Source organism: Corvus cornix, chromosome 1, assembly GCF_000738735.6.
Source record: "Corvus cornix cornix isolate S_Up_H32 chromosome 1, ASM73873v5, whole genome shotgun sequence".
Taxonomy (NCBI): Eukaryota; Metazoa; Chordata; class Aves; order Passeriformes; family Corvidae; genus Corvus; species Corvus cornix.
In genome coordinates this window covers 117,797,114-117,810,434 of record NC_046332.1, presented here as the reverse complement: position 1 = coordinate 117,810,434, position 13,321 = coordinate 117,797,114, and the positions used below count along the sequence as shown (strand labels likewise).

At 69.0% G+C, this 13,321-nt stretch overlaps 2 protein-coding genes across 2 annotated transcripts; one reads left to right on the top strand and one right to left on the bottom strand.

The window, feature by feature from the left end:
- Nucleotides 1-1,437: 1,437 nt before the first annotated feature.
- APBB1 (amyloid beta precursor protein binding family B member 1) lies at nucleotides 1,438-8,570 on the top strand. Its single transcript, XM_039554259.1, is given in 16 exon segments — nucleotides 1,438-1,602; nucleotides 2,096-2,756; nucleotides 3,205-3,246; nucleotides 3,249-3,382; nucleotides 3,670-3,726; nucleotides 3,802-3,902; nucleotides 4,285-4,321; nucleotides 4,765-4,902; nucleotides 5,025-5,149; nucleotides 5,705-5,710; nucleotides 5,817-5,931; nucleotides 6,558-6,642; nucleotides 7,150-7,233; nucleotides 7,352-7,473; nucleotides 7,928-8,104; nucleotides 8,172-8,570. Coding segments are annotated over 15 exon segments (1,917 nt in total). The 5' UTR covers nucleotides 1,438-1,602; nucleotides 2,096-2,230; the 3' UTR covers nucleotides 8,340-8,570.
- Nucleotides 8,571-8,693: 123 nt separating this feature from the next.
- Nucleotides 8,694-13,082, bottom strand: SMPD1 (sphingomyelin phosphodiesterase 1). Its single transcript, XM_039554213.1, has 6 exons — nucleotides 12,817-13,082; nucleotides 11,196-11,995; nucleotides 10,478-10,649; nucleotides 10,322-10,398; nucleotides 9,715-9,860; nucleotides 8,694-9,638 (listed from the first exon to the last, which is right to left on the bottom strand). The coding sequence occupies exons 1-6, from the start codon at nucleotides 13,060-13,062 to the stop codon at nucleotides 9,223-9,225; spliced, it is 1,857 nt and encodes a 618-aa protein (XP_039410147.1). The 5' UTR covers nucleotides 13,063-13,082; the 3' UTR covers nucleotides 8,694-9,222.
- Nucleotides 13,083-13,321: the final 239 nt, after the last annotated feature.

Here is a 13,321-nt window from a genome sequence, read left to right as displayed (position 1 = left end):
GGCACCATCTCCGTCTCCCCGGCATCTCATGGAGCACCTGCAGCCTGGCTGGGACAGAAGCTCCTTCTTGGGAACACCTGGCTGATGGCCATGCCAGGGAGGGGTGGGAAGGGGGCCACATCTGGGTGGGGCCAGGCACTCCTGGGGCTCCCCAGGGCTCAGGGTTGGGACTGGTCTTTTCAACAGTTACCAACGGTCTAACTGGAGCGATCAAGTGCATCCTCAGTGAGTTCGTGGACAACACACGGTTGGGATGTGGATCTACTGAGGGCGGGAAGGCTGTGCAGAGGGATCTGGACACGCTGGACTAATGGGCCCAGGCCAACAGTGTGAAGGTCAAAAAGGGCAAGTGCTGGGTCTTCCACTTGGGTCACCAAAACCCCCTGGAATTGCTGGTGACAGTGGCTGGACGTGAGCCCAGGTGTGTCCATGTGGGCAAGAGGCCAATGGCCCCTCGGCTGTCCCAGCCATTGTGTGGCCACAGCCCCAGGGCAGGGATTGTCCCCCAGGGCAGGGATTGTCCCCTGTGCTGGGCACTGTGAGACCCCTCCAGGGCTGTGTCCAGTTCTGGGCCCTCAGGGCAGGAGAGCCCTGGAGGGGCTGGAGCGTGTCCAGGGCAGGGAAGGGAGCTGGGAAGGGGCTGGAGCCCCAGGAGCGGCTGAGGGAGCTGGGAAAGGGGCTCAGGCTGGAGCAAAGGAGGCTCAGGGGGGACCTTCCCAGGAAACAAGTGACAGACGAGGAAACGGCCGCAAGCTGTGCTTGGGTAGGGTCAGGTTGGGCATCAGGAGGAATTTCTTCATGGAAAGGGCTGGAAGGGGCTGCCCAGGGAGGTTTGGAGTGCCCATCCCTGGAGGTGTCCCAGCAAGGGCTGGAGGTGGGCATCGGGGACAGGCTGGACTCAGTCTTGGGGGTTGTATCAAACTAAATGACTCTGCGATTCTGTAAGGATCAGACTGGTCCATACGGGGCGCAGGGACGCCGCACAACCTGTGCCACCACCGCTGCTCCCGCTTGGACCCCCTGAGCCCCACAGTGCTGCCACTCCGGGGCTGGGAAGAGCTGGGAGCCTCGAGACCCTCCCGGTCCAACCGAGCGTTCAGGGGGTTCCAGGGGCACAGCAGCCGCAGGGGGTCCCAGTGCTGCCCCGACCCCGTCCCGGTGCCAGTGTGGGGGCAGCGCGGTGGAACCCGGCGGTGCCGGTGCCTCGGGGGGCTCCGGTAGGGGAAACTGGGCTGAACTGGTCCGGGGCACGCATGGCACCGGCGGTCCTGCTGCCCGCCCGGAACAGTGGGGCGGACACAGTCAGTGCCGGGAGTACCCCGGGGGGAAGGTCCCCCGCTCCGCCCGGTTCCCACTGCCACCCAGGGCGGACGAGCCGCCCCGGCAAGGCCTGGGCTCCCCGGTCTCGGGGGGTACTCGGGGGTCTCGGGGGTATCCGGTGGTGCGGGCCGGGGAGGGTCCGGAGAGATCCCGGGGGTCCCGCGCGGTGCTGGCACCGGCGCGGGAGGCGGCGCTGTCCCCCGCCGGCCGGAAGCGGAAGTGACGCGGCCCCGAGCCCCCACCCTCCCCCCGCGACCCCCGGCAGCGGAGCCGCCGCCGCAGGTACCGGCAGTGGGGGCACAGAGCCGGGGAGGGGCGCGGGCCGGCCCCGCTGCGCTGCGGGGAGTGATGGGGGGCGATGGGGGCTGAGGCCCGTGGAGACCCCGCAGGCCTGGGCCGGGGGAGAGCGGGGGAGGTCCGTGGGTGCGGGGTCCCCGTGGGATCTCCCCTGGCAGGGCCGTGGGGCAGGTGCGGAGGGGCCCCGGCACGGGGGAGTCGCGGGGTGACCCCGGGGGGATTGTGGCCGTGGAGGGGACTGGGGGAGACCCGGGGCCGTGCGGCGGGGCAGTGTGGGATGCCGGGGGCTGAGGGGGATTCTGGTGCTGGGGGGGGGGGTGTCTCCCCCTCCCGGGGGAGCCGGGGGGGGATGCTGGTGCTGCGGAACGCTCCCCGGGTCCGTGACAGGGCTGTGAGGGGATGCCGAGTCCTTGGGAGGACCCAGGGCCGTGGAGCGTCCGTGGCCGGGGGTCCCCGCGCTACCCCCCGCTCCCCGCAGGCCCGATGGACGCGGAGCCGCCCCGGGGGCTGTAGGACCCCCTCGCCCTCCCACCCCAGCAGCGGCAGCTGCGGCCGGGCCGGGCCGGGGGTCCCGCCGTGCCGGGGGTCCCGGCCGTCCCCGTGTCCTCGCGCCATGTCGGGGGCCCTGAGCAAGCGCAGCGACCTCGCCAACGACAACCGGTGCCCGGGGCTGAGCCTGGGGCTGGGAGCGCCCCCCGACCCCCGCACCGGCCCCGGGGGGGCCCCGGCCGAGGAGCTGCCCGGCGCCGGGTGGGCGAAGGCCGGGCAGGACCAGAACCGCAACGAGCTCGAGCCGGGGCCGGGGCCGGGGCGGTCCCCCGGGGCTCACGGGGGGTCCCCCGGAGCGCTCGAGCCGGGGGTCCAGGCCCGCAATGCCCGGAACGCCGCCCGAGACCCACGGGCCCTGCTGATCGGCGCCTCGGAGGAGGAGGAGGATGATGAAGATGAGGAGGAGGACGAGGAGGAGGAGGACGGGGCCGGGGTCTCTCCGCCGGCTCTGGGCACGGAGCGGGGCCTGCGGGAGCCCCCGGGGCGCAGCGCCAGCCGCCTCTTCGGGGGGCCCGGCCCCGGCAGCGACGAGGACTCGAGCTGGGCCACGCTGAGCCAGGGCAGCCCCGGCAGCTCCCCCGATGAGCCAGGTGGGCACCCGACCCGTGGAGCCCCAGTGACTTATGGCTGCCCTATGGAGCCCCACGGTGACCTCTCACTGCCCCACAGCTGCCGCATGGAGGCTTCTGACAATCTCTGGCTGCCCCACAAGTGCCCCACAGAGCCCCATGGCTGCCCCCACCTGCTCCTTCCTGTCATGCCCCCTTGCTCCTATCAGCTTCACATCTCCCCTAGTCCTTGGCTGTGTACCCACCGCTACACTCCCAGCCCCACTGGGTGCCACTCCTGGCCCCTGGTCCCCCAGCCCCCTGGGCACTGTTCTGTGTCCCCAGGCCCCGTTGGTTCCACGGCCCCCTCTTTGCTCCCTTGTCCCTGTGCAGCCCTCCTGGGGCATCCCTGTGTCTCTGGGCAAGGGGGCTGTGTGGGGCTGTGTGTGGGGTCGGGGCTGACCCCCTCTTACCCCCCCATGCCCTGCAGAGTCGCTGTGGCCGTGCGGCGCGGGAGCACATGGGGACCTGCCCCCGGGTGGCTGCGGGTGCAGGACACCTCGGGCACCTACTACTGGCATGTCCCCACTGGTACCACTCAGTGGGAGCCCCCCGGTGGGCCCCATGAGACCCCTTCTGATGGCAGCACCCCCACTGAGGGGCCCACTGTGAGTCGGGACTGAGAGGACTGGCGTTGGGCTGGGAGGTGGCTGTGCAGCCATGCTGGGGCCAGCAGGGGGTGGCTATAGGGCATGGGGTGACCAGGATATGATGGTGGGGTGGTTGTGGGGGGTGCAGGGCACCCGTGGTATGGGCGTGGGATGCTCTTGGGGTTACCGTGGGGCTCCCATAGTGTGCTGCGGGGTGACTGGGGGGCAGCCATGGGGCACCTGTGGGGTGATGGGGGGCCTGCAGGGGGCTGCCCTGTGAAGCACCCTGACCCAGCCCCCTGCAGCTGTCCTGGACGAGCTTTGCCCCAGCCGAGACCTTCAATGATGGGGACTTGTGGAAGGTGAGAGGGGGTAGTGGATGGGAAAGGGTGGGGGGTCAGTGCCCCTCCAGCCCCACAGAGCCCCCTTGCCCCTAGGACCCCACGGCAGAGGAGGAGGAGGAGGAGGAGGAAGATGAGGAGCCAGGAGTGTCGGACCTGGAGATGCTGTCACCAGGCCCAGGATCACCAGGAGAGGGGTGCGGGGGCAGGGCACAGGGGCTGGGGGGACACACGGGAAATGTGGGGCATGGGCAGGGCTGTGCCTGGGCCTTGTCGGGAGGTGGGACCCTGGGTGACAAGCAACAGAATGGGGAGAGGTGTCTGGTGTGAAGTGGGAGCAGGGGGGGCGGGGACCCAGGTGTGGGGCAGGGAAATGGGGTCTTGGGACAGGGGTTGGACTTGGATCCCAGGATCTTAAGGCAGGGGTTCAGGGGGGAAAGTCCAAGGTACTCAGGGTGCAGTGACTCAGGTGTGGGATGCAGGGAATCCCAGAGGGGTCTCAGGGACAGGCATTGGGGGTGGGGAGGCCCCAGGGTCTCAGGGTGCAGTCACTGAGCCCCCCCACCCTTCCCCTTGCAGCATGGCCCTGGGTGAGGAGGATACGCTGGACTCCAAGGTAGGGCTGGTCTCTCCTGACCCTCCCAACCCATGGGGCCCCTTCTCCACCCCGCTGCGGTCTGGTCTACTGCTGGGGGGCTGAGGTATCCAACCCAGGGGTGCCCCAGGATGTCACCTGCATGGGAGGAGCCTCGCCCCACTGTGGGGTCTGCCCTGCCCCGAGGGCCCAGGGCCGTACAGATTGGGGCAGTGAGGGGTTGGGTTACTGCTGGGGAGCTGAGGCTGCCCCACGCCGTCCCTGCCCCCTTGCCCCTCACCATCTCTGCCCCATAGCCCATGCCCCACACCACCCCTGCTTCATGGTCCATGCCTTTCCTGCCCCATGTCACTCCCTTCTCCACTGACCCCCACCCCATGCCATCCTTGCCCCACACTGCCCCCACCCACAGCTCCTGCCCCACACATCCCCCACTGACTCCCGTTTTTCCCCCTCGCCCCCAGGGCCTCCCGGTGCGCTCTCTGGGCTGGGTGCAGCTGCGGGAGGAGGAGCTGGGTCCTGGCCGCAGCAGCAGTGCTGTCAGCGCCTGCATCCGGCAGCTCTCAGGGCCTCGCGATGGCCCCCCCGGCAGCTGGGGGGAGGTGAGTGACCCCGGAGCCCCCCGTGCCCCCCCACATCCATCCCACACCCTCTCCGCTGCCCCTCTCTGCTGCCCCCCCGGCATCTGTGGGAGCGGAGTATCCTGACCCTCCTGTGCCCCCAGGCGCGGGCGCTGCTGCTGCTCGAGGGCCGCACGCTGAAGCTCGTGGACCCCCAGGACCGGGCACTGCTGCACGCGCAGCCCGTGGGCAGCATCCGCGTGTGGGGCGTGGGGCGGCACGGCAGCAGGTGGGGGGCACGTGTGGGGCTGGGAAGCACAGGGGTGCCCACGCGTGGAGCTTGAGGTGGCACTGGGGTCTGGTGTGGGGGGCATGGGGTTCTGGTGTCTGCAGGGGACTCAGTACATATGGGGCTGGGGGTCCTGTGTGTGCAGGGTGCAGGGATGGAGGGAATCTGGGTTTGTGGGACTCCTATGGGGCTTGGGGAACCCACATGGTGTGGGGTGGGGGCTCTGGAATCCCATGTATGTGGGGCTGGGTATGGGGGCATCCGGGTGTAGAGGGGAGCACGGGGCTGGGATTCCCACATGGGTGAGGTGTGGGGCTGCGGGGTCACGTGCACAGGGCTGGGGGGTCCCACGTGTGGATGTGGTCCCATCGGTTGGGCAGGTGGGGGCCACGGGGTCCCAACACTGAGCCCCCCCAGCAGAGGAGAGTGTGGGCTGGGATCAGACCTGCCCCCAGGGTGCTGTGGGGTGGGTCCTGGGGCTGGGGAGAAGGGGGTCTGTGCCCCCCCCATCACCCCCTAACCCTGCTCTGTCCCGCTGTGCTGCCGGGGACACAGGGAGAGGTATGGCCCCAACCTGCCCCCAGATGCCCAGTGCCCCCAGTCCCGGCTCGGACTGGGTGGGGAGGGAACCGGGGGATCCTGAGCATACCCCCCTGCTCCCCCCTAGGGACTTTGCGTACGTGGCCCGGGACCCCTTGACGCAGGTGCTGAAGTGCCACGTGTTCCGCTGCGAGGGGCCAGCCAGTGCCATCGCTGCTGGACTGCACCGGGTCTGTGCACAGGTGAGACCCCCCAGACCTCCCCAGGACCCCCTCAAGCCACCCTCTGGCCTGCACCATGTCTGTACCCAAGTGAGACCCCCCCTCTGGCCTGCACTGGATCTGCGTCCAGGTAAAACCCTCCCAATCCCTGCCGGGTTTCTCCGCAAACCATCACTTTGGCCTGTGCCGCATCTGTGCCTAGATGAGACCCCCCAAAAGCCCCTGAGAACCCCCCTCCTGGCCTGCACCATGTCTGCGCCCAGGTGAGACACCCCCCAAGACCCCCTGGGCCCAGGAAACCCACCCCAAATTCCCCTTCCTTGGTCTGCACCACATCTGTGCTCAGGTGAGACCCCCAAAAACCTGCCGGGACTTGCCCTAGCCTGCGCCACATCTGCACACAGGTGAGACCTGCAGGCCCCTCCAGCCAGCCCCCAGGCCTGTTCCCGGGTGAGCCCCTCCCCACCCCAGTGTCCCCACAGACCTGCTGCAGGGTGCTGCGAGTCCCTGCGGGTGTCCATGGTGTGACATCCAGGAGGGCTGGGGGTGCCCCTTGTGTGACATTGGGGGACTGTGGGTCACCGCGGGGGTCCCTGGAGGTCACTGTGGTGGCACATCTGTGAGGGCCGTATCCCCTTGTCCCCCAGCTGACGGCGGAGCGGCGAAGCGCCCGGGCAGCAGGCAATGGCCTGGGGACAGACCCCCCCCGGCTGGGGGACCCTCCCCTGCAGGGTATGGGGGTTAGGGGGTGCCTGTGAGGGAATTGGGGTGGCTCTGGGGAGGCGTCTGAAGGGTACCCTGGAGGGGATTGGGAGTCTGGGAGTGACTAGGAAGGACTGGGGGACTGCAGGGATGGGGCCGGTGTGTCTGGAGGTTGCATTCGCTGGGGTGGGGCAGCTGGAAGAGAAGGTGGCTTTTGGGGAGGTTTGGGGGGGTCTGACGATGTCCCCCACCACAGTAGGGCTCCTGGCCCCTAAGAGCAAGGCAGTGCAACTGGGGGGTGTTGGGAGTTCTGGGGATGCTCTGGGGGAGTGTTGGGGTGCTCTGGGGGGGGGTCTTGAAGGGCTCTGGGGAGGTCTGCCATGTCCCCCCCACGCCGGAGTGCTCAGTGTCCAAAAGTTCTTAGAGGGGTTGGGTGCTGGGTGAGCACTGAGGGGTGGGGAGGGGTTCTGGAGGGATGCTGGGGCTCTGGGGTGTTTTGGGGGGCTTTGGGGGTGTCTGACAGCGCCTCCCCCACAGTGGAGTTCCCAGCCCCCAAGAGTGAGGTGGTTCAGCGCTTCCCCGTGTGTTACCTGGGCTGTGTCCCCGTCGCCAAGCCAGTGGGTGAGTGGGGGACTCGGGAAGGGGGAGGGTGTCTCAGGGGGGCTCCTCCAGCCCATGTGGGGCAGCTGTGAGGAAAGGGCACCCCTGGGGCTGCCCTGACCCTCCCTGTGCCCCTCAGGCATGGATGTGATCAATGCGGCACTGGAGGCGGCGCTGGCCCCTGGCTCGGGGGAGCCCCCTGCACCCACCCCCGTGGTGGTCAGTGTGGCCCCTGCCACCCTCACCATTGCTCACCGCCAGGTGTGTGCCCTCCTTGGACCCCCCCTGTCCTGGGACCCCCACCCACGCCAGCCCTCACCATCACCCACCACCGGGTGCATCCCCCACCTGGGACCATCACCCTGGCCTAGGGGAGCTGTGGTGACCCCCACCTGCACTGGTGACCCCCTCCTGTTCTGGGGTCTCAGTGACCCTGTCACGTGCCAGAGGGGCTGTAGAGACCCCTCCTTGTACCAAGGAGCCACGATGGCTCCCTCCATCGTGTCCCCATCCCAGCACATCCCAGGGGGCCTTGGGGGATCCCCTCCCACCCTGGGGGGCTGTGCTGAACCCTCCCAGCACAGCAACCACCCCACTCCTCCTGGCGGGCGCCTTAGGCACCCATGTGCCCTGCTGACCCTATCCCCATCCTGGGGGTGCCTCGATGACCCCCTGCCCACCCTGGGGTGCCCCAGTGACCCCCCTGCTCCCCCAGACGGAGGCGGTGCTGTGTGAGTGCCGCGTGCGGTTCCTGTCCTTCATGGGTGTGGGGCGCGATGTCCGCGCCTTCGCCTTCATCATGGCCAGCGCTCCCGGCACCTTCCGCTGCCACATGGTGTGGTGTGAGCCCAACGCCGCGGGGCTCAGCGAGGCGCTGCAGGCTGCCTGCGTGGTGAGTGGGACCCCTGAGCCCCCCCAGGGCTCCCCCTGCCCCCCGCTGACCCCCTCCCTCCCCACAGCTCCGCTACCAGAAGTGCCTGGATGCGCGGCCCCAGGCCTCCAGCTCCTGCCTGCCGGCGCCCCCGGCGGACTCAGTGGCACGGCGGGTGGGCTCCTCTGTGCGCCGGGGGGTGCAGACCCTCCTGGGGACCCTCAAACCGCGGCGGGGAGGGGCACAGACCCCGTGAGTGGGGCAAGGGCATGGGGGGTATGCAGCTGGGCAAAGCAGCGTGAGGGGGCAGGACCACTGACCCAACGCTCCAGGGCACACAGTTACCCAGGGTGTTGGGTTGGGGGTCCTGCCCCCACCACTGCCCCCATGGTGGGTCATGCCCCCCCCAAGGTCCCCAATGCATGTGGCGTAACGAGGGTCTGTGTTGTACTAAATCATTAATTAATAAACCCATTCCACCAGCCCAGCTTGGCTCTGCATTTGGCCTCTTACAAGGAGGAGCTGCAAGGGAAGGGATGGTGAGGGCACCGTGTCCAGTTTGGGTCTTCCTAGGGTGTTGCAGGGTGAACATGAGGGTGAAGAGGGGCAGTGGGGTCCATCCACACCTTTATTGGGGGGGGTGACGGGAGTACAGGGACTATGGCCTGATCCCAATTGTGATCCCAGTGGGTGAGAATTAGGAGAAGGAGGTGGGGTGGTGGGGTCCCATCATCCCTGATTTGGGTCTCCCTAAGCTGCAGACTGAGAATTGCGGTGAGGAGGATGAAGGACAGTGGGGTCTATCACACCTGTACCGGGGGGTGATGGGAGCATGAGGACTACGTGCTGATCCTGATCCCAGTTCCAGTCCTGGTGGGTGAGGATAAGGAGGGGTGGTGGGGTCCATTGTGCCTTTATTGTGTAACTGGTGGGACGTGGGGACCACGCGCCAATCCTGACCTCGCTCCCAGTGACCTTGTGCGGATCCCGCTCCCAGCCCCGCTCCCGGTGTGACCGTGTGCTGACTGCAATCCTGCTCGCTGCGTAACCGTGTCCCAGCCCTGCTTCCAGGGAGACCACGCGCTGACTCTGCTCCTGGTGTGGCCACGTCCCAGCCCCTGCTCCTGCTGGCCCCTGGGTCAGCACAGCCGCTGCTGGTGCCAGAGCTCCTGGATGCGTGGGAAGGGCAGCGCAGGGCGCAGGGGCTGGCACAGTGCGGGGTCGGCGGCGCGGCCGGTGCGCAGGGCGCAGAGCAGGGCGGCCTTGCAGGGGCTCCCGCAGGGCTCGTGGGGCGGGTGCCCCTTGTGCAGGTGGAACCAGAACCGCTGGAAGAGCTGCTCGTCGTCCTGCATCCGCCGCACCAGCAGGTCCCAGTCAGCCGGGAAGGCCGTGGGCAGCCCGTAGGCCTCACGTGCGCTGTAGAGCCGCTGCCAGGGCGGGGGAGTCCCTGGGGGGGCCGCGTTGGCCTCCGTCAGGTTTAGGATGAAGGTCTCGTGGTCCAGGACCGCGTGGGAGCTCCCAGGGTAGGAACCGGCCACCTCATACACACGGTACCCTGCGGCGGGAGGGACAGTCAGTGCCGGTGGGATTGGGGTGGCTTGGGGGGACACATGGGGGGGTCTGGGGCACACCGGGATTGAGGTTGATGTAGGTGGTGACGCTTGGTGCAACGAAGGCAACGGAGACGGGACGTGACAGCGTCTCCTCATCGTAGAACAACTCAAACTCGTCCAGGTGCGTGTGCCCGAAGAACTGGGCAGCGATGGTGCCCTCGAACCTGCCACGGTGGGGTGAGTGGGGGGCGGCATCCCGACCTCCAGACCCCCACCCTGGAACCCCAACCCAAGCCTGGCCCTGGGGCTCTGGTACGTAGGGTGGTGGTCCAGGATATGTGGGGTGGGGGTCTGGCACATGGGATGGCACATGAAGGGAGAGTCCAGGGCGCAGGGTGGAGGTCTGTGTAGGGGTCCAGCATATGGGGCAGGGACCTGTTGTATAGGGCAGGGGTACCATGTGTCGGTGGGAGTTCAGGGTGTGGAGCTGGTCTCTGGCTTGTGGGGTGGGGGGTCTGGTGTGGGGGTCAAGGACGCATGGACAGGGGTCTAGTGTGCAGGGCAGGGGTCCAGCACATGGGGTTGGAGTCCAGGGCACAGTGTGGGGGTCTGGCATGTGGGGTGGGGCACACGTTCAGGGGTCTGGCACATGGTGTAGGGTCTGGGCCAGGAGTCAGGCACTGACCTGTTGACGATGCGGTAGTAGTTCCAGCTCCAGCTGCGCAGACAGTGGGCCGGGGGGATGTGCCCGATGATGTGCACCTGTGGGCAGGGAGCCAGGGCTGGGGCTTTGTCTGGGGCCCACCAGAACCCCCCATGTCCCCCCAGAATCCCCCCCCACCTTCTCCCCATCACGCTCGGCATCTGCAAGGACCCCCATGAGCCACTGGAGCTGCCCTGCAGGGTCAGTGGCGTTGATGAGGAGCCAGAAGTTGGCCTGGGAGCAGAAGTTCATGTTGAGGGAGACAAGGCGCAGCCCAGGCCAGATCTGTGCCGTGTAGAACCCGCCGGCCCTGCGTGGAAAAGGGGGGTCAGTGCTGTGTCCTCTGATCCACAACCCTGCACCCATCCTATGGACCCCCAGCTCTCTGCCACCCACGCTGCCCACCTGCCTACAGCCCCCAGCCTGGAGCCCCCGCTGCCCCTGTGCCCCCACCAGACATGACCCCCCCCTCCTTGCACCTCTCCCTGCCCATGAAGCTGAGACATCTGCACCTAGCCTGGTACCCCCACTGCCCCTCCAGCATAGAGACCCCTCTGTGTCCTGCCAGTCCCAAGCACCCAGTCGCCCAGAGTCCCCAGCTCTGAGCCGCCAATCCATGCTACCCCAACTCCCCTACTCCAGAACACCCGACAGCCCAGAGCTACCCAGCGCGGAGCCTCCCAGCCCTGTGCCCCCTGATCCTTGGTACCCTAAATGCCACAGACTCTGGCCCCCAATAGCCCACAACCCCCATCTCTGTGCCCTCCTACCCCTGCAATCCATGAACTCCCCACGCCTGGACCCTCAATAGCCTGGAATCCTCCACCCTCTCCCCCCGACCGCGCCCCGTGCCCACCGCAGGGTGTGCAGGGCGGCGGGGGGCAGCCAGTGCTGCCAGGCCTCGGCCATGGCGTCGTAGAGCCACGCGGCCGACTGGTTCCCGCGCACGTAGGGCGGGGGGAAGGCGTTCACCGGGGTGGCCTCGTGGTTGCCCACGGCTGGGAAGACGCGCAGCCCCCCCAGGCGGGCGCGCAGCAGGGCCGTCACGGTGCGCAGTGCCCGCAGCTGGTCCCCGCGGCTCTGCTGCCACACGTTGTGCGCAGGGATGTCCCCAGTCCAGTACGCTGCCGCGAAGCCGCTGGTGCCGTTACCGCTGTCGTTACCGGTGCGACCGGTGGTGTTGGGAAGCTGGGCCAGCAGCGCGTCGATGGTGTGCAGGGGAAGGTCACACTTGCTGTAGGTGCCCCAGAACCCCGCCGTTCCCGGCCCGTCGCGGGGGGCCCCGCGGCAGCACAGCGGGTCAGGGCAGGCAGCGGCACTGCCCGGCACGTACTGCCGGTCCCAGTGCAGGTCGGTGAGGAAGAGGATGCGGGCGGTGGGCGCTCCAGGCGGTGGCGGCGCGGGGGGCCGCACCGGTGGCTTGGGGGTGGCGGGCAGGGACAGGTTCCAGGCGCCCAGGATGTCCCAGTGGCCACAGCGGGGGCCCAGCAGGAGCCCGCAGGCCTCGGGCGGGCGCAGCACGGAGCGCGCCCAGGCCGCCACCACATCGCCCTGGAACAGCTGCACGGCCTGGCGGCACACGGGTGGCCGCGCCAACCGCAGCTCCTGGCACAGCCGCGACGCCACGCGCCCCACGCGTGCCACATTCGGCTCCAGCTGCAGGGGGATGGACATTCGGGATGGCCCCAGCACCCCACACCCCTTGCTGTCCTCGCTGCCCTGCACCCCCAGCTCCCCAGGACAGACCCCACACACTGAACTCCAGCTGTTGTCACCGGCCTGTGCCCGTCAGCACCCCCGGGATGGGCACGGCACCCCAGCTGCCACCTCTGTGCCGCGCCCACCAGCTCCCCGGCATGGACCCCACACCCCGACCGCTGGCTGCTGTCACTGTCCCACACCCGCCGGCCACCCCGGCCCACTCAGCTGGATATCCCGAGGCCAGAAGGGACCCACACGGTTCCCCAGCCCCTCTGTTCCCCCAGCCCGGTTCCCTCCTCCCTCCCTTCCCTTGCCGGCCCCGTCCTCTGAGAAGGATTCACCGACCCCTCCCAGCCTGTCCATGCCCCCGCTCCTGTTCCTGTTCCTGTCCCAGCCCGTCCCCGCTCCCCCAAGCGGAGCCACTGGCATGACCCGGCCCGTCCTTGCCTCCGTTCCCGTCCCTCTTTCAGCCGTCCCAGCCTGTCATTCTCCCCGTCCCCGCCCGTCCCTGTCCCCATTCCCAGCCTGGTCTCGTGTCTGTCACAAGCCCCGACCTGCCCCAGCCGGTCCCGTCACGAGGTACTGGCCCGGCCTGTCTCTGTCCCGTCTCTGTCCCGTCCCGTCCCCTCTGTCCCCGCTCCTGTCCCCAGCCCTGTCGCCTCCGCTCCCCTCGTCCCGGTGTTCCGGTGTCCACCCATCCCCGTGCCTCGCCCGCTGTTTCGGTGTCGCCCCGGTGCCCCCCGTGTCCCGGTGCTCCCCGATGACCCCGTGCCCACCTGCAGCGCCAGGTCCAGCGCCCCGAAGAGCAGCCGGCAGGCCGGGCACGACAAGTTCCGCCAGCCCCAGCGCGGCGCCGCCGCCACCAGCTGCTCCCCGGGGCCGAGCGGCGACCCCGCCGACACCGGCAGCGACAGCAGCGACAGCGCAGCCAGGGCCAGCGACAGAGCAGCCAGGGCCAGCGACAGCAATCGCCACGGTGACGGCGCCATCAGCCCCGGCGGGGCCCGAGCCCCGGCGGCCATGGCCGAGGGAAGGGGGTGGGGCGGGGGCGGGGCCCGAGCGCCGGTCGCGGCCGGGCGGGGGCGGGGCCTGGCGCGGGGGGCGTGGCCGCGAGAGAGGCGTGACCAATACCCGCGGAGGGGAGCGGGGGGCGTGGCCACCCAGGGCGGGGAGCCGTATGCAAATGAAGGAGCCGGCCGGCGTGGCGCGCGGGGGCCGATGGGAATCGGAGTCCTGGGGACGGCGGTGGTCCCGGGGGTCCTCCTGGCCTGCGGTCACGGC